Below are 19,408 nucleotides of genomic sequence, written 5' to 3' on the forward strand. Positions count from 1 at the left end.
ACTTCCAAACCCGGCCCTCTCCCAAACCAGTACGCCTGGAGCCATTATTAGCTTTCCTGCCCATGTGTAAGGATAAGGGCCCAATGGTGTCTCTGAAGAAGCTGGGCTTGGCACTTTCAATCATGAAGCTTGGCCTCCTGGTTCCTGCTCTACCATTCAAGATCACCGGGGAGACCCCAATCCAGTTAACCAACTCATACACTAGTCTGTGTACATTGTGGAGGTCAAGCCCTGGATCGGTCAGGAGCAGTTTTCTAGTGAATGTAGCATACACATGGGATTTATGATAGGCTTGTGAGTTGTGGACAAGGTGGGCAATCATTTTGCTCCTGTTATAAGATGTACTATCAAGGAAGTGTTTCACTTTTTTCTATGGTCAGGCTGTGCAAAAGCCCCATTATTTGTCAGTAGCTACTGTGTATTGTAATATCCAACAACAATGGAGGCATGCAAGCAAAGGGTCTTTTGGGCACTTTCATACTTTGTGTGACAACCATTAGCTGCCGGTAACAATGGGACAATGGGAAGGTGGACATAAGCACCCCGCATTATGCTGCGTTTAGACCAAATTATTTTCTAAGCGGCAATCATTCAAACGAGCGAAACCGAATGATAATCGTTCAGTTGAAACATGGCCAACGACTGAACCGTAAACGAGTAATCAGCACCATCTCATTTACTTCTCAGGCAGTTTAAACACTGATCGTTCAGTGCGTTGCATAGGAGTATGAAACTGTGGATGACCGAGCAGTCTAAATGGGTTGCCCGAGCCTGGATGTGCTGATGTCACTAGCTAGTTCACTCAGGCAAATGAGAACCACTTGACTCTCGTTGGGTGTAAAAGAGGCATTACTTGTATCACGCCTATCAGCTATGACATGTGGCTTCACTTTTAACTAGGTTTTCACCCTGATTGTTTAATGAACCCAAAACATACAGTTTAGGTGAATATATATTTCACAACAATCATTCCATCTTCATAATAAATAATGCCGTTTCCATATCCCCAGCTTAGACTAGCACTTGTCATACCTTTCCTAGATGAAAGCTATTTATAATATCCAAGTTCACAATGTTCCAAGGGAAGGCCCTAAACCTCTCCAATGCTTTTAACTAATGGCCCGACTCTTGATGCAGAATGTGCCTTTTCTTCTTTATTATTGTGCCTTTTCCTCCTTTTATACACTCATTGTCAAAAAACAATCCCTCCCCTAGAAGTTGTCGGAATCAGATGAAACTTTTTATGTGATTGTAACGTTAATATAAGTGATTACAATATCAGAGCAAAAAGATCATTTATTGCAAAAAAGTGACCACTTTAATCGAGGCTCTAGTACCCTGTTGTACCGCCTCTAGTTTGGATGCAAGATGTGATACTGGGGGCATGGAGGATCTAGTACCCTGCTGTACCACCTCTAGCTTGGCTACAAGATGTGATATGGGTGGTCATGGAGGCCCTAGTACCCTGTTGCACAGCTTCTAGCTTTGATGTAAGATGTGATACAGGCGGGCATGGAGGCTCTAGTACCCTATTATACCGTCTCTAGCCTGAATACAAAATGTTATACAGGCAGGCATGGAGGCTCTAGTACCCTGTTGCACCGCCTCTAGCTTGTATACAAGATGTGATACGGGCGGGCATTGAGGCTCTAGTACGCTGTTGTACCGCCTCTAGCTTTTATACAAGATGTGATGCGGGAGGGCATGGAGGCTCTAGTACCCTGTTGTACTGCCTCTAGCTTAGATACAAGATGTGATACAGGCAGACAGAGGCTCTAGTACCCTGTTGTACCGTCTCTAGCTTGGATACAAGATGTGACACGGGTGGGCATGGAGGTTCTAGTACCCTGTTTTACCGCCTCTAGCTTGGATGTAAGATGTGATAAGAGCAGGCATGGATGCTCTGGTACCCTGTTGGGCTGCCTCTAGCTTTTATGCAAATGTAATATGGGCAGGCATGGAGGTATACAGGTTTTGTATGGTATATTGCGGCATGTCAGTCCACATTTGTTGTAACTGAGCCTCTAGATACTGCAAATTCTTAGGCTGTCAAAGTTGGTTTCCCAGATGGTCCCATACATGTTCTACTAGCAAAAATTCTGGTGACCGGGCAGGCCACAGAAGTGTGGCAATGTCATGGAGGCCTGTGACCCCCCCTGTGTGTGCTCCTAAGCATTATCCCGTAGGAAAATGTCTCTTGGAAGCCGCCACGAGAGGAACATATGTGGCTGCAGGATGTCCTGAACATATTGCTGAGCTGTCATTGTCCCTCGTACCATTACTAGGGGTGACTGACTGATGTATGCAACGGTCCCACAGACCATCATTGGGGCAGTGTGCCGTTCCACAGCAAAGGCAAGATTGAGACACTCAACCCTAGGTCTCCAAGCAAACACATGGCCATTGTCAGTGCCCAAACTAAACCTGGATTTGTCCCTGAAGATAACAGAGTTCCACTTCATTGCAGTCCAGTTTTGTCGTCTACGACACCACTGGAAAAACAGAGGCAACTTTGACTGTCAATATCAGTACATGTAATGGGCGTTGTGAGACCAAATGTCCTTCAGCCAAGTGCCTGTAACAATTGTGTCATCTGTCTCTGGATGGCAAACAAAGAAACAGTTGGAGCTGTTTGTGCTTGTTGGACAATCCTCTCTACTGATGGTTTGTCGAGGGGACCTTGAGCCCAGTCGCCTTGTGTGTATGCCCTTACGCATCCACTGGTCCCAACACTTCCTAACAGTCTGGACAGATCGGCCCAGGTGGCGGGCAATCCATCAATACGACCATCTAGCTTCTCGCACTCCTCTAATAGTCCCCCTCTCAAATTCTGTTAACTGGGTGAAATCTCTCTGATTGCGTCGTTGAGGCATCGAGTTGTCAACAAGCTCTACACAAGCGCAAAAAGAAGTACACTGCACACAAGGAGCCTCTGAGAGCCTGTCTTTTGGCCAAGGGTGGAACCACTTTTGGGGCTTCAGATGACAAAACCTTTCACATAATCAAGTCGCAACTCTAATCATTTGCATATTTGCCTGAGATGTAACTGCATGCCAGATTTTGCAGCAAAACGACAACTTCTTCTAAGGGCTGGATTGTTTTTTGACAAACAGTGTATTTTAACAAGAACTGAGGGGGGTGGAGGATAATCCAAGAATATACTTTACAAGTAGAAACCTGATGATTTGCATATTACACAAGACTGTCTATACCAGAGTCAAAATGCATTCCCTTTCAGCACAAGTTAATTAATGTAAAATCTACTAATAAAGCTGTAGTAGCAGAATTGTTGCAGCTGTGTACCATCATAAAGCAGTCCAAATATCCAAATGGTTCGCGACCGTTGTGTATTGTTCGCTAGCAGGTGCAAAGTTGATCTTGCGCTATGGCCGAAGGTCACGCAAATATCAATATCACATATTCTAGTAGCAAAGGACTCTGGGTACTGGAATGTTCCCGTCATAGGAAATCACTGAAATTGTGCAGCGTCTACAAGCTAATAGAAAGATCAATGGCTTGTTCTTTTGATCATGTCTAACAGAGGTATCTTCTGTCTGTACTGAGGCTCCAGCCTTCAGTGATACTCATGTATAACCATTTTTAACAGCACGTCCCGACCGTTTTTTTGCAGCTTTTTCTAGAAGGGAAAAAACAAAAACAATTATGAAAATAGTTAATAAGACTTGAAAAGGACTTTAAAATAATGTTTTTACATTAAACAGTCTTGATTTTTTTTTTGAATTCTTGAATTATATATATATATTTTTTTAAAATCCTAAAATCTTACATTTTTCATATTGACCACCCTGCACAATTATAGTCTGATACTTCCTGTTCTGTATAGACAACTTTTCAGCAGTCATCTCACTAACATCACAGGCAGGATTACAATGAATGGTAACACAGGATCCACCATTCAGAATAGATGATGGTCACAGCTCACTACCTCCCCCCGCTGTGCACAAGTCACAACACTCTCTCATAGAAGTCAGTGGGTTTGTTCTTCTTTATAATGCCTATAGCCCATAAGTTCTGCTGTGAAGCATATCTGTAAATGCTGTTAACAGTACCTCATGCACAATGCCAGCCCCTTAAGTAACAAAAACATTAGAAAAATAGAATAGAGTTCACGATTTGATTTTAATTAGTAAAAAAATTATATATATATACTAGCTGATATACCCGGCTTTGCCCGAGTTAATTTGGTACTGGTGTTTATCTGGTGTTCACACGGAAAATCTTATGAAGTCGTGGTTACTTTAGAGTACAAATAAATTCAGATAAGATAGATTTAATAGTTTAATGGGAAAAAAAATTACATTTTTTTCCCCAAGATTCACGATTTTATTGTAAATTATCACGGTTGGACAATGAATTTCTCAAAAAACCCTGCCTATTACCTGAAGTTAAAGGCCTAAGGCCTCATGTCCACGGGCAAACATTTACAATCCGAAGCATTTTTCCTGTACACGGATCCGCGCCCCATAGGGATGCATTAGACACCCGGAGGCAGTTAAATACCTGCGGATGTCATTTTTCCCAGCAGGCGTGGGTCCCGCGTGCAGGAAAAAATCCGGACATGCTCCATTTTAGTGCGGGTCTCCCGCAGGGACGGCTCCCACAGGCTTCTATTGAAGCCTATGGAAGCCGTCCGGATCCACGGGAGACCCGCACCAGAATTAAACTTACCTGCTCCGGACGGTATGGATCTTCCCTTCTTTGCGGCTTGATCTTCTCTCCGTCGCGGCCGGTGGATGTGCCTGGCGCATGCGCGCGGCACACAGCCGGCGTGCCGAGCACATCCGCCGGGCCGAAGAAAGAAGATCCGGCCACGACGGAGAGAAGATCAAGTCGCGAAGAAGGGAAGATCCGGAGCACGCGGAGAGGTGAGTAATTGTTATTTTCAGCCCTCATGTCCGCAGGAGGGACCCGCTACGGATTCTCCATGGAGAATCCGTAGCGGGCTTGATTTTCCCCATGGACATGAGGCCTAAAGGTAGCGTGTCTGCCAAAAAGAACTTTCCTAGGCTTTATATATTTTTGGAAAAAAACTCTCTCATAAATCGTATTTCTTGCCGATTTTCAGTGCATGGGCAGATAGAAGAGATATTTTTTTTATTACATACAGGCCAGTTAGATTCTTTCAGTTTATAGGCAGATAGAAGAGAGATTTTTCTCAAACTGTATGTAAAAATTTCCCTCCACAAAATGTCCACCCCTCACACGCTGTTTATTACACATAGGTAAGTTAGATTTTTCTCAGTATATAGGCAGATAGAAGGGAGATTTTCCTCAGACTGTATGTGAAAAGGTCACCACACAGAATGTCCACCTCTCACATGCGGCTCATAACACACAGATCAGATAGATTCCTCTCAGTGTATAGGCAGATAGGATAGAGATTTATCTCGGACTATATGTGAAAATGTCAGCCCACAGAATGTACCACCTCACACACTCTGCTCATTACACACAGATCAGATAGATTCCTCTCAGTGTATAGGCAGATAGGATAGAGATTTATCTCGGACTATATGTGAAAATGTCAGCCCACAGAATGTACCACCTCACACACTCTGCTCATTACACACAGATCAGATAGATTCCTCTCAGTGTATAGGCAGATAGGAGATAGATTTATCTCAGACTGTATGTGATCTACGCTTGTGCCAAATTTCATGTTTCTACGACATCAGGAAGTTGGAGAATTAGTGGTCGGTCCGTCGGTCAGTCCTATAATATACAGTGTTGGTCACTAAGGATGCCTGTACAGGTAGCGGTTTAACAGTAGTGCTGCAATTGTCCATGATAAATGTGATAATTTGTCACCTGTTGGGGCCCATTCATGAAGGCTACTATTATGTTTCTGGTAGATCGTAAGTGAATGTTAGACAACTCACGTCTTTAGAAATTTTTAAACATTTCTAAGTCCTTTGGAGGTACAGGCGGTGCTTTGTTCCAATCGTCTTCAGGATAAGCTTCAAAATTCGATGTGTCACCTTCGTGGGAAACTTTTGGTATTATAGGAGGCTGAGGAGGAGAAGATAGATGATGAGAAAGACTAGGTAATAAAAACTACACCAAAAATTTAATTTCTTCCTATAGTGTATCTACCATTTTTTTTATCATTACAGATCCAAAATGTTGTGCAAAGTTCATCCATGATATACTTTTACAGGGGTCAGAGATGTGCTTTTCTGATACAGAGCTCCAAATCCCCTGCTTATCTCACACAACCATAGAATTAACCGTCTAAAGAGTAACTGCACTTTGTACAAACTTTTGACATCTCAGAGCAACATGTCAAAAGTTTTGATCAGCGAGGATCCTGATGCCAAGACTCCCGCTGATGACTGTCCACACTCGGCTGTCTTCATATAGTGTTGCATCGGCTTGGAAGCTGAAGATTGATGCATAGAGGTCTATAGACGTTTTCCCTACACCTCTATATACACCCATCTTCGGCTGCCGAGGAAGATGAAAAGTAGCAACGACAGCTGAGCAGGGACAGCACGGCTGTAGCCACCTTTTTTCAGTGATCAGCGGGGGTCTCAGTAGAACAAACGCAACTGATTAAGACTTTTGAAATCTTGCTCTGGCACGTGAAAAGTTTGTAAAAAGTGCAGTTACTCTCTAAACTCTGTATGCTGTAGGCTCCCCCTAGTGGTGACTGCATGCAGGCAGAATTCTATAGTTTAACTTCAAAGCCAAGTAAAAGGAAGCACGGCATTTCAAATACTTTATCATAGAACCAAAGCACTGACAAAGGTACAACATTAAATTGAAACTAAATTTTGGGTCTTTTCAGCATAAGTTACCCATACATCTTTCTTCTGTATTCCTCTATGCATTAGTGTAGTTTAGTATGCCATTTTATGCGGTGAAAAATTAAAAAAAAAAAAAATATGCCAAAGGGAAACTCTTGCGGCATTTGCATGGTGAATGGGGGCCTATGCATACAGCAAACACTGTGTGTAATTATACTTTATCAGCACATCTTACGACCATTATCTTTGTACCTTCAATTTCCGCTGCGGCACAGCATCCCAGTCTATAGACCTAAACCACCGGTGACGTTTGACATCTTCTGCCCCATTCTGCAAAAGACATCTTTTTCATCAATATCTTGGGACATACAACATATAAATATTATACGGGGACACAAAACATTAAGGGCAGATTTACTATAGAAAATGTGACAGTTGTTTGGGACAACAGCCTTCCACAGTGTGTGCCACATATATCATGTGTTTTTAGACACTTCCTGACACTTTCTATGACTTGCCCGACAAAGGAGCATACATTTGTGAAAAGGGAGATGGCCTAAATGTTAAACTGCACCCCAAATTGCCCTGAAAAGGGTGACAAATTTGAGTGCAATTTTTTGCTGTAAACCCAAATAATAGGTAGTATAAAGTCTGATGTCCACGGGTGGGTCAGATCCTGCATGAGGGAGCCTACAACGGAATCTGACCCTGCCCGTGGATGAGAACCCTGCGTACCTGTCTGAGTGTTTTTTTTTTTTCTGTACTGCGGACGTGTGCCCCAAACTTCTGCTTTGCCATGGAATCCACGGCCCGTCCACAACTGACATTCAATAAAAGCCGAATGCACGGAATCTGCACTAAAATGGAGCATGTTTTCTGCATGTGTAATCCGGAAATCACATCTGCATGTGTGAATTTAAGTGGTTCCCTATGGGCGGCTTGAACTGTGGATTTTCCGCACGGATTCCGCAAATCAAATCCGCCCATGGACATGAGGCCCTAGATTAGACAGTCTAAAACTACTCCACATTCAGTAGTCAGTGTGATAAATCTGGCACATTTTAAGGCTGACTAGTCTAAGCTTGAATTGTTTAACCATTGGAGAGTAAATCTATCTAAATATACATTGTGTTTATCCATTTTTGAATGCCTCAAATAGAAAAACTCTCTAGTAAAGCTACATTCATATACAGTTTGTGCCCCCGCCCAGCCTTCCCATCCTGGGGTTCCGTATGAAATGTCAAAAACACTCAGACAGAACCCTGGATGGCTTAGGCCCCCTGTCCACGGGCGAGGTGGAATATCGATTCCGCCACCCGGAAGAAGGTGAGAGAACTGTCAGTTCTCTGCGGTGAATGTATCTGACAGATGGGCTAGCCGCGGCAAATTGCGGCATGCCGCGATTTAAGTCCCGCATGCGGAGAACCGCTATGGTTCTTTGCTCGTGGACAGGGGGCTGGATTATCACCACAGGTAACGCAATGCACAATCGCCCGTGGACAGGAGCCCTTAGTAGGCTGTACCGAAATGGAGAAAAAAGCTACAAGCTTCCATTAGTTGCCAGTTGTCACACATAGTTGTGGTTATAGGAGACAAAAAATACACCACCTTTGAATTGTAGAACTTGGCATATCAGGACATAATGTAAAAACATCTGGACTTTAAAGGGTCTTAAAATGAGATCAAAACAACTTTAGATGAAAAATAATAACACAATGTAATTTGTCATGTGTTTAACAAAAACTAGGCTAAAATGCAAAAACGGGGCATGAAAAAGTAAGTACCCCCCATGAATAAGTAGCTTGTAGAACTCTTGGAACAGCAATAACTCGAAGCAAGCATTTTCTATAGGACTATCAGTTTCTTGCATCGTCCTGGAGGAATTCTGGCCCACTCTTCTTTACATTGTTGCTTCAGTTCATTGAGGTTTGTGGCCATTCGGGGATGCAGTTCTCTTGGGCTGGGTTCACACGGGATGAATTTGCCGCGGAAACTGAGTGCGGCAAATCCGCCCACGGCTGCTAATCTCAGGATTAGCCAGCCATGTGGACGAGATTTTGCAAATCTTGCGGCTTTTCTTTTTCAGTCATTCTGACGTAGATTTGCTTGTGTGTTTGAGACCATTGCCCAGTGGCATGGCCCAGTTTTGGCCAAGCTTTAGCTTTTGGGTAGATGGCTTCAGATTTGACTCAGATTAAAATACTTTAGTATAGAGAAAAGTTCATGGACAACTGAATGACTGCAAGGTGCCCCGGTCATGTAGCTGCAGAACAGGTCCCAATCATCATCCTTCCACCCCCGTGCTTGACAGTTTGTATGAGGGGTATACGCTGATATTTTGCATTTGGTTTTGCCAAATGTAGTGCTGAGCATTATGGCCACTTTATCTTGGTCAGTACAAAGGACATTCTTCTAGAAGTCCGGCACTCTGTTCAGGTGTGACCTTGTAAACTTTAGCTGTGCTACCATGCTCTTTTTAGGAAGAGGCGGCTTTCTCCTGACAACCCTTCTAAAGTTCAATCTTTTTCTAATTGTACTGTTATGAACTTGAACATTTAACATGCTAACTGAGGCAATTTGAGTCTGAGATGTAGCTCTTGAGCGCTTTACAGCTTCTCGGAGCATTGCATGGCATGACCTTGAGGTGAATAATCTGGGGTGTCCACTCCTGGGAAGATTGTCAACGGTCTTAAATATTTTCTACTTGTGAATAATCTCTCTCACTGTAGAAAAATGGGATGTAAATTGTTTGTGAATTGCCTTTTAACCCTTCCCAGATTGATGGTCAGCAATAATGGTTTCTCTAAAATTACTGAGGATATCTTTCCTCCTTAACACTTAACACACACCTGAATGCTCCAGGACAGCAAACTGTCAAACTTATGACATTATAGAGGTGGTCACACGTGCTGATTATCAAGTAATTAAGGGAATTTGATTAGCAGTTCCTGGCTGCTACTCCCTCTCCTAATTCCCATGGAAGCGGCAAGCGTTAACGTAATTTTTCATACATTGGTTCAACGTTTGGCCTAGTTTTTGTTGAATAAATAACAGTCCAATTTGTCATGTGTTGTTGCTTATCTGAGGTTGTATTTATCAATTTTTAACCCTTTTGATTCCACTGTCTGACGTTTTACTACATGCTGATTGAAGCTTCTACAGCTCCAATGCCGGAAGACGTCTGACAGGGTATTCTTACCGTCTATTGCCAGCCACTCCACTGTTGGACCCTCTCTGGTGCACACACACTGGCTTTAGCCAGCAGATGGCACCGTTGTAGAACAGCAAAAAGAGAAAGCCTTTTAGGAAACCCTGAATCCAAAATTGGATTGGAAAGGGTTGAGGTCTTTCAAAGAACAGCTTGTTTTATGTCCTGATACATAAAGCCATAGACTTCAAAAAGGATGTACTTAAAGGGGTTGTCCCGCGAAAGCAAGTGGGTCTATACACTTCTGTATGGCCATATTAATGCACTTTGTAATGTACATTGTGCATTAATTATGAGCCATACAGAAGTTATCAGAAGTTATTCACTTACCTGTTCCGTTGCTGGCGTCCTCGTCTCCATGGTGCCGTCTAATTTTCAGCGTCTAATCTCCAGATTAGACGCGCTTGCGCAGTCCGGTCGTCTTCTTTTCTCAATGGGGCCGCTCGTGCCGGAGAGCGGCTCCTTGTAGCTCCGCCCCGTCACGTGCCGATTCCAGCCAATCAGGAGGCTGGAATCGGCAATGGACCGCACAGAAGACCTGCGGTCCACCGAGGGAGAAGATCCCGGCGGCCATCTTCAGCATGTAAGTAAGAAGTCACCGGAGCGCGGGGATTCAGGTAAGCACTGTGTGGTTTTCTTGTTTAACCCCTGCATCGGGTTTGTCTCGCGCCGAACGGGCGGGGAATTGAAAAAAAAAAAAAACCCGTTTCGGCGCAGGACAACCCCTTTAAGTTTTTCTCATGACTATATTAACTCCTGTATCTATTGCTCAACAGGTTTCCATTATTGCACAGTCAATTAATTAGTCTAGGGTTGTCTTTATATAGAGTACATTACTTTTACTGACCTTCATATTACCTAGACGTCTAGTGCGGTCTACAACGAGCAATTTCTTTATGAGGTCTCTGGGGAAAAAAACCAAACAGATTAGTCACGTTCCACTTCAAATGGCCATTCATCTAAAATATATTATTACAGGAGGTTTGTGCCATCATGTAACTCTGCTGTTCTTCTTTGGTACCCTGATATGTATGGGCACCAGATGACCTTGCCAGCCGCCGATTGTAGCAGAAGAAGAGCGGGGAAGTTGTGGAGTCATCTACCCATGTTCTCAGGGTAATTGTTACCAGGGGAGTCCCACAGCTACCCATTTCCATTCCCTTCAGAAGGTGTATATGAGCCAAAGATGAGTGTCACTGTGACCCCATGATTTATATTGCTGCAGGCTGAATCCATACTGGCTGCCAGATATCTGGTATCTTTAGTCAAATTGTTATCAAGTCATATTGTTATAGTCACATATAGAGTGTTGTGATACTTTGCCCACATACCATCATGGAATATCACCCATGTAGTACACAATTATTGGTAGGACCGCTGTTATGGTCAGAATGTCCTGTTTCTATTACATTTTATATATATTATATTGCTCCACTTTAGGCACAATTTATCTATTATAAATACTGTATTACAAGTTCTGAGAAACACTATTCTGCAGAAATATGGGAATATGTGATCTCTAGCATCTATCAGGGTGGTCTCCACAGACCTCTGTAGAGTACTAAATTATGTACGTTGGAAATAAACTCCATTATTACTGTCAGGTCGAAGTATGTGACATATTAACACTAAAAAGTCAATAATTCAGATATGCCGTAAGGGTTGTCTACTATGAGCCGGAATGGATTCATCATGACATTTTGGTGAAGTTCTATTATTTTTAGGCAACTGCAGAAATGTGCATTTCCATACAGAGTCTGTGCTCATTTTATCCTCTGGGGCTGTGTAATAAATGGTCTATGAACAATCTGTTCTGCACAGGTGTTAAATAGTATTCAGTGCATTTTTTTCAGGTGAATATTTATAGAAATGCTGTATTTTAATCTGCTAACATCTGCGGTACAGTTTAGTCCAGGGCTACATTGGAAACGTTCATTTATTCTTCACATACTGTGCTGCCTGCAGTTATCTAAAGTGTTCTATGAGCCAGTCATTTGTAACTGAGGTTCAGAAATTAAACCCACTCCGCAGCCACCTATGGATGTCAACGTACTACGAGGGGGTGCTGAGAAGTACTGAGCTTGACCCAGAAGAAAATGAGCTAGGAAGCTGTAAACTGTAGGGTGTACTTGTCTATTTGTCTATATTCAAGGATGCAAAAATTAACTACTTATGATTTTAACTTATTGTTGTTTTTCTGGTCCAAAGTGAACATGGCAGCATCTCCAAAGACAATCAGTAGGGAAGAGCGCAAGACCATAATAAAATTCCTGTTTCTCCAAGGGAAAGGTGCAGAGCAGATCCATGTTGAAATGTCACAAACTTTGGGTGACAGTGGCCCTTCATATGCAACAGTGTGTTGAAAGTGAGAAAGCCAGTGGAAGCCCTGTCTCTGTCTCCTTGCCTGCAAATGTGAAAGCCATCCATGGCATGATCATAGAGGACTGCCGAATATCAGCCAAAAGTGTGTGTATATGTATGTGATAGATTATATATTACACATATATACACACACAAAAGCCCTCACTGACTGACTACTAATTCTCTAACTTCCTGATGTTGTACAAACGTAAAAATTTGGCACAACAATCTAACTGACCTCTATGTGCATATACTGAGGAGAATCTACCTCAACTCTATGTATATATACTGAAAGGCCGTTAAATACATAAGGAAGCAGCCATGGACTGCAGGGATGGTGCATGGCTTTAAGGTTTAGAAAGGGCTGCAACCTCCAGTCTGGGGGTAAATTTGAATAAAAAAGGGGCATTACCTTTAAGGGTAAAAAGTTAGGAGAATGGGAGGGGCGGCACATTCTGCAGAGGGACATCAGTACATGCAGTCTGAGGAGAATCTAATGTTCCTATGCGTATACATATTTTATTCCTCGGTTCCTGTAAACCATGACTTCATGAAACTTTTCAGTGTGAACAACAGGTAAACACCTGTACCAAATTGACTCAGACGAAGCCGGGTATATCAGCTAGTTGCTACATATCTGGAGACATCACGTGAGAAAGTTGGTGCCATTATCCACAACGACTTGGGAATGAGAAAGATTACAGCCAAGTGGATCCAGAAACTTTTGACAAGCGAACAGAAGAGAAGATGTGTACAGAAATCGGTAGCTTTGGAGAATTTTGCAAGAAATTAGTCAGATTTCCTGGACAAACTGGTAACTGGTGATGATCCAGAGTCAAAGGAACAGTCTAAAGAATGGAGGCACTGTGGTTCCCCCAGGCCAAAGAAGTTCTGTGTGCAAAGGTCAGCGCAGAAGCAAGGGACAACCATTTTTTGAGATAAACAGGGAATTCTGCTCATGGACTACCTTCCAAAAGGGTTCAACCATCAATGCAACATATTACTGTTAGTTATTAACAAAGATAAAGACAAAATATTTAAAAAAAAAGAAAAAAAAAAAAGAAGAGGAAAGCTCTCCAAAGGTGGTATTCTATTGCATGACAATGCCCCGTCACATACTGCAGGTGTCAGTATTCCAAAAATGACCTCCTTAGGCTTTGAACTGATGCCCCATCGACCCTTTTCGCCCGATCTGGCTCCATCTGACTACCATCTATTCCCCAATCTCAAAAAACACCTAAAGGGACAATGGTTTGGGAGTGTTTTGGAGGCAACTAATGCTGCAGATGGGCAGATGGGCATTTTGACCAGTAGTCGGAAGAATTCCATTTGCAGGGACTTAAGAAGCTGCTGGAGAGACGTCACCAGTGCATTGACATCCTGGGGAATATGTAGAATAGTACTGCAGTTTCAGCTTCCTACCTAAATTTTTTCTGGATGAAGGCTTTTACCCACTAGCATTTTTTTTTTTCTAACGCTGCGATATCGCTGCGTTTTTTTTCAATGGGACTTTCAAATCGCATCGCACAAAAGTTGCAAGTTTGTGCAAAACCCCGTTTCGGAAAATAGTAGGGAATTACTGCCAAAGGCTGTATTGTCAGAATTAAACACGTTACCAGCGGCCTCTGTCTGCAGAACAAGCTTGCCGTTTACGACTGACTTCTTTACATAGCACTAGTTTGATTTACAGGGGTCATCAATACTTGGGAGCGGTCAATATCAGATCGGAGGGGCTCTGACTTCTGGCACACCCATGGACCAGCTTTTTGCAAGAGTCATGGTGCAGCAGAACTAGCACCATGTCTGTACATTGCGCAGTAACCTTTCAAGTGAAAAGTACTGCAGGATCAATCCTATTCAGTGGCTTGGGAATGAGCTTGCAGTACTTTCCATGGAGACTACATAATGTACAGACATTGTGCTAGTTCTGCTGCACCACGACTCTTGCAAAATGCTGACTAAATATCAATGACCAAAACTTCTCAGCAATTTGGTCTAATGGAATAAAAAGCAAATGTTTCAATTTTTCTTCACTGTATTAGCACTTTAAGTGTTTGTAAGCCTCTAAAGAATAAAATATTCATATATGACCAACTAGAAACCTCAGATTCCCACGGGTCATAGAAGCCTCCCCACATGCAGAGAAGTGTTCTCAACATGCTTCATGTAAACATAGTTGCAAGATTGCCTTAAGTCTCATTTACACGCAAAGACAATCTTTCAAAACGTTTGAAAGATTGACAGCTTTAGTGATCATTTAGCATAAAGTACTAATGGACACTAATGCCCATTGGTACTTTATCATCTTCATTTGCATGCAAATGAGCCTTCAGGAGCTGTTTGCGGAACTCAGCAGGTGGTCTGAGCTCTTTGTTCTCACAGGGGCCGTCATGGGCCGCCGGCATGAATACAATGTAATCAGCTGCCTGTGGTCGGTTTTCTCGCATGGGCTGCAGAGAGAATACAATGTAATTTCCTGCTTCTTGCCTTCCATCATCCTCAGTTTTTCCAACAGGCAACGTTAAGCATCAGGGGGTACCATTATTGACAATTCAGTAGCAGTTATTTTCCTTTGACTGTCAAATTTGTAAAAAAAATGAACGGTAAGCTTTTTAATTCATTGACATCACTATTGTTAATTCGTGTTATAACCAAAGTGTTAACACTTCTAAGTGTTAGTTAACTGAAGCTAGCTGCAGGTCATTACATGACAACCATTTGTCATTAGTACATTTATTCTGACGTTTCTTGCTCCTGAATAAATACTATGTATCTTTTGTAACTCCTTCGTCTGCATTGTATCCTGAACTTTACAAAGACTACATGAAGATTACACAGACTACATGTACAAAAACTGTACCCAGGAGTATTAGTAATGTCTACGTGCTGCATAACGGAACACATAGACTTGACTGTAAAGTAACAGTGGTAGGAACATGAATTTCTACATTCACAACCATTTCCAAAAGGCGACCATCTTAAGCTTAAATATTACCACAGACATTATATTCTCTACAGATCCCTCAAACATTGTCCGGATCTGACAAAATATATCTCGAATGTCTATGGGGTGTCAGACACATGTCTATTTTATACTAGTTCTACACGTTGGATACACATATAATAACTTAAATAAAACTTACTTCACATATAAATCTAAATGTCTTGGAAAATCAATTTTTCCGGCCAAAATTTTCTGGTATATTCCAAAAGGATTGTCGTCAAAAAATGGGGGGAACCTATAACACAAGCAAAATCAGTCATGGTAATAGAAACATAAGACATGAAAATGTGACATGAAATCAAAGAATGGAAATGAATAGAAGTTCCATTATTAGGTGATGTTAGGCAGACTTCCGATACCCAGACATGTTAGATAGCGGTTAGTAGTATGCTCATCTGGTCGACTACTATGCCTCTCATCTCCCAAGACTGAGCAGGTGAAATCCAACTACCCGATCCTTATCTTTCCCAACATCCGTCATCAGGTCAGAGTCATAAGGCTGCCACTTTACATGCTTCTACCGTCCCTCTGGAATCAGCTGGGTTCTCTTCAGTGACAAATTTAGGTTTAGTTTTGGCACGGACGATGGTCATGTATGTGTTTGCAGACCTAGGGGTGAGCGCCTTAGTCCTGCCTTTGCTTTGGTGTGATGGTCTGGGCAGCCAGTCACCACTATTAGTGGTACGAGGGACAGTGTCAGCACAGTGATATGTTCAGGACATCCTGCAGGGACGTGTTCCTCTCATGGCGGCTTCCAAGAGGCATTTTCCAGCAGGATAATGCTCAGCCGCACACACAAGGGGGTCACAGGAGCCTCCACAACATTGTCACACTTCCGTAGCTGCCCGGTCGCTAGATTTAATCACCAAGAAAACATGTATGGAACTATCTAGGATGCCAACTTCGACAGCCTACAAGTTTGCACAATCTAGAGGCTCAGTTACAACAAATGTGGAGCGATATACTGTAGGATACCATACAGAACCTCTATGCCTCCATGCCCGCCCGTATCACATCTTGTATCCAAGCTAGAGGTGGTAAAACCGGATACTAGAGCCTCCATGCCCGCTCGTATCGCATCTTGTTATCCAAGCTAGAGGCGGATCAATAGGATACCAGCGCCTCCATGCCCGCCTGTATCAAATCTTGCATCCAAGCTAGAGGCGGTCCAACAGGGTACTAGAGCCTCCATGCCTGCCCAAATCACATCTTGTATCCAAGCTAGAGGTGGTGCAACAGGGTACTAGAGCCTCCATGATCACCCGTATCACATCTTGTATCCAAGATAAAGGCAGTCCCACAGGGTACTAGAGTCTCCATGCCTGCTCCTATCACATCTTGTATCCAAGCTAGAGGCGGTACAACAGGGTACTAGAGCCTCCATGATCACCCGTATCACATCTTGTATCCAAGATAAAGGCAGTCCCACAGGGTACTAGAGTCTCCATGCCTGCTCCTATCACATCTTGTATCCAAGCTAGAGGCGGTACAACAGAGTACTAGAGCCTCCATTCAAGGGGTCAGTTTTCTGCAATAAATCCTCCTTTTGCTCCGATATCGTTATCACTAACTTATAGCAACGTTCCAAATCACACAGAGAAGCTTTAATTCGATTCCGACAACTACTTCTAGGGGAGGGATTTTTTTGACAATGAGTGCAGTTCCATGTATTTTTCCATGACCATTTTATAATGCAGAATATTGTCTTTTCCAGCCCCAACGTCCCATGGGTGCCAGATTAAAAGAATTTTACTCTAAATTATTTCTATCATTGTATGTAAAGATCTCTAGATGTGTTAGAAAAAAAAGACAATTCTTACCCGGACAACATTTCAAATATTAGAATGCCTAGTGCCCACCAGTCCACCGCTCTCCCGTGTCCTTTGCTCTGAATGACTTCAGGTGCCAGGTATTCTGGTGTGCCACACAGTGTCCATGTCCTGAATAGAACAGATGAGAAGAATTCAGCCTTGTACGGTTATCCCTTATGCTTTAGAAACAATTTACATTCAGAAACTATAGTAGCTGAGATAAAGTTTGGTACCAATAACAAACTTATTTTGTGGCATTAACCAAACTTTTTGGTGTCATCTCAATACATAGCGGGGCTCAACTCCTTGCTAGGCAAAAAAGCAGCGGGGCTAGGAGGCGTTCTGCCACTTTGTATGTACAACGCTTCCAGCAGGTCGTGTAGTTGAACACGTTGCAGTATACAAACAGTACATAAGAACACTAGGACTAGGGTGTACACTGGAAACATTGGGGTAGAGCCCAGGCCACGTGAGCGCAATATCCTATTTGCAGATATCTTAAATGTTTTGTTCATATACAAAGTCATGTCAAGGCTCGACAAGACGACTATAAGGAAAGTAAATATCCTCAAGAGAAACATTCAAAATGGTTTATTACATATAATGTATAGAGGAAGGAATTTACTCTCGTTTGTACTTTCATCCAACATTTCATAGACACACATTAGATTGCATTGGCACGATATAGCCTACCAAAAGTAATTGCATACCTAAGCAAGATCAAAAGTAGTCTGATACAATTCAGCTGGTATTTCCCTACATTCATCCTGCAAACATCTGGTGAGTTCTCTCAAAGAAGATGCATCAACCTGTCTATGATGGTGCATGGAGCGTCGTCATTGGACAAATGAACAGTGGAAGAACATTCTACGGAGTGACGAATCACTCTACTACATCTTCAAATCAGATGGCTGTACCTGGTTGTGGAGGATGTCTGGGGAAGACCTTTTGCCAGAGTGTTTTGTACCAATAGTCAAGTACGGTGGAGGTTCCGCTAAGGTCAGAGTCCGTTAGTTGTAGAGGCAAGAATCATGAACACAGAGGTGTACCTTGACATTCTAGTCAATAATGTGCTGCTGACAATGTGGCAATACTCTGGGAGTGGTCAGCCATACTTCTAACAAGACAACACGCCTTGACACAAATTCAACACTGCTTTATGTTGGTTTGAGGATATGGATGTTCCACGATTGGACGGTCTTGCAGAGTCCCGACATGCATCACATTAAATATCTTTGGAATGAATTGGAACATCGGGCCAGGAAATATGAATAGCATCCATCTCCTTTGAGAGTACTTACCAGATATTTGCAGGATGAATGTAGGGAAATACCAGCTAAAATGTATCAGACATTAGCAGAAAGCATGCCACGGAGGATATCTGATGTCATTAGGGCCAAAGGAGGCCCCACTAGATATTATTATATTGAAATAAATAATAAATGCTACTTTTGATTCTTGCTCAAGTGTTTAATCACTTTGGGTAGGATAATATACGTATTATATAGACACACACCATTATCATTCTGTACAAGCAACACTACTCCTTTCATCCTGTAAAATGGATAATTATAAATATAAAATTGCGAAAATCCAACTTTGCCATTCATTTATACACATTAGACTCTGTCCAAGGGGTTGAGTCATCAGAAACAATGCCTTCTAGAATGCGGCGCCCAGAGCAAACAGTTGATCGCCCCAGGTTCCGACCCAGCCAATAACTAAGTTTCGCTAGGGGAAGCCACGGCCGCAGGCGGAACGTAGTATTATTATAGGTCAGCCATTCAGATGAAATGGGCTGCTCTTACAGAGAAGATCTTCATTTTAGCTCAAAGAGGGGTCCCTAAGTGGTCGATACCATTCTATGACCCAATATGTACGGGTGGTTGTGTTCTGGGCACAACCCTATTAATGCTTTGTTCACAGTGTGGGCTCAGGGCATATACTAGGAGAATCCTGAAAATATAGCAGATGTACGCAACTCTGATTGGCTGCAGTGGCCAGGTGACTTCCCATGATGATACACTGGGAGGACAGAGGAGCTACAGCGCTGGGGGGGGGGGGGGGGGGGGGGGGCAAGTACTGCTCGCTTTATTTTAACACAGGTAGTGGTATAGCAGCAATGTTGTCCGGTAAGTGGATAACCCCTTTAAGGTTGAGAATAATACTACTAGTTTGACCTCTAGTTGATGCTGTATTATCTAGGACCCTGGCTTTGTTGTATTTAGTTTTATATATAATCTATGTGCATCTTATT

At 42.7% G+C, this 19,408-nt stretch overlaps 1 protein-coding gene across 1 annotated transcript in view; it reads right to left on the reverse strand.

Annotated features, from left to right (window-relative positions):
* Positions 1-885: 885 nt before the first annotated feature.
* PRKX (protein kinase cAMP-dependent X-linked catalytic subunit) overlaps positions 886-19,408 on the reverse strand; it is a 115,292-nt gene continuing 96,769 nt past the window's right edge. The window contains exons 4-9 of the mRNA XM_066599912.1: positions 17,161-17,280; positions 15,480-15,575; positions 10,823-10,880; positions 7,020-7,097; positions 5,901-6,030; positions 886-3,637 (exon numbers count right to left, since the gene is read on the reverse strand). Coding sequence (XP_066456009.1) covers positions 5,905-6,030; positions 7,020-7,097; positions 10,823-10,880; positions 15,480-15,575; positions 17,161-17,280 — 478 coding nt within the window. The 3' untranslated portion in view covers positions 886-3,637; positions 5,901-5,904. The remainder of the gene's footprint in view (positions 3,638-5,900; positions 6,031-7,019; positions 7,098-10,822; positions 10,881-15,479; positions 15,576-17,160; positions 17,281-19,408) is intronic.

The sequence above is a fragment of the Eleutherodactylus coqui genome, chromosome 4 (genome assembly GCF_035609145.1).
Source record: "Eleutherodactylus coqui strain aEleCoq1 chromosome 4, aEleCoq1.hap1, whole genome shotgun sequence".
Classification (NCBI taxonomy): Eukaryota; Metazoa; Chordata; class Amphibia; order Anura; family Eleutherodactylidae; genus Eleutherodactylus; species Eleutherodactylus coqui.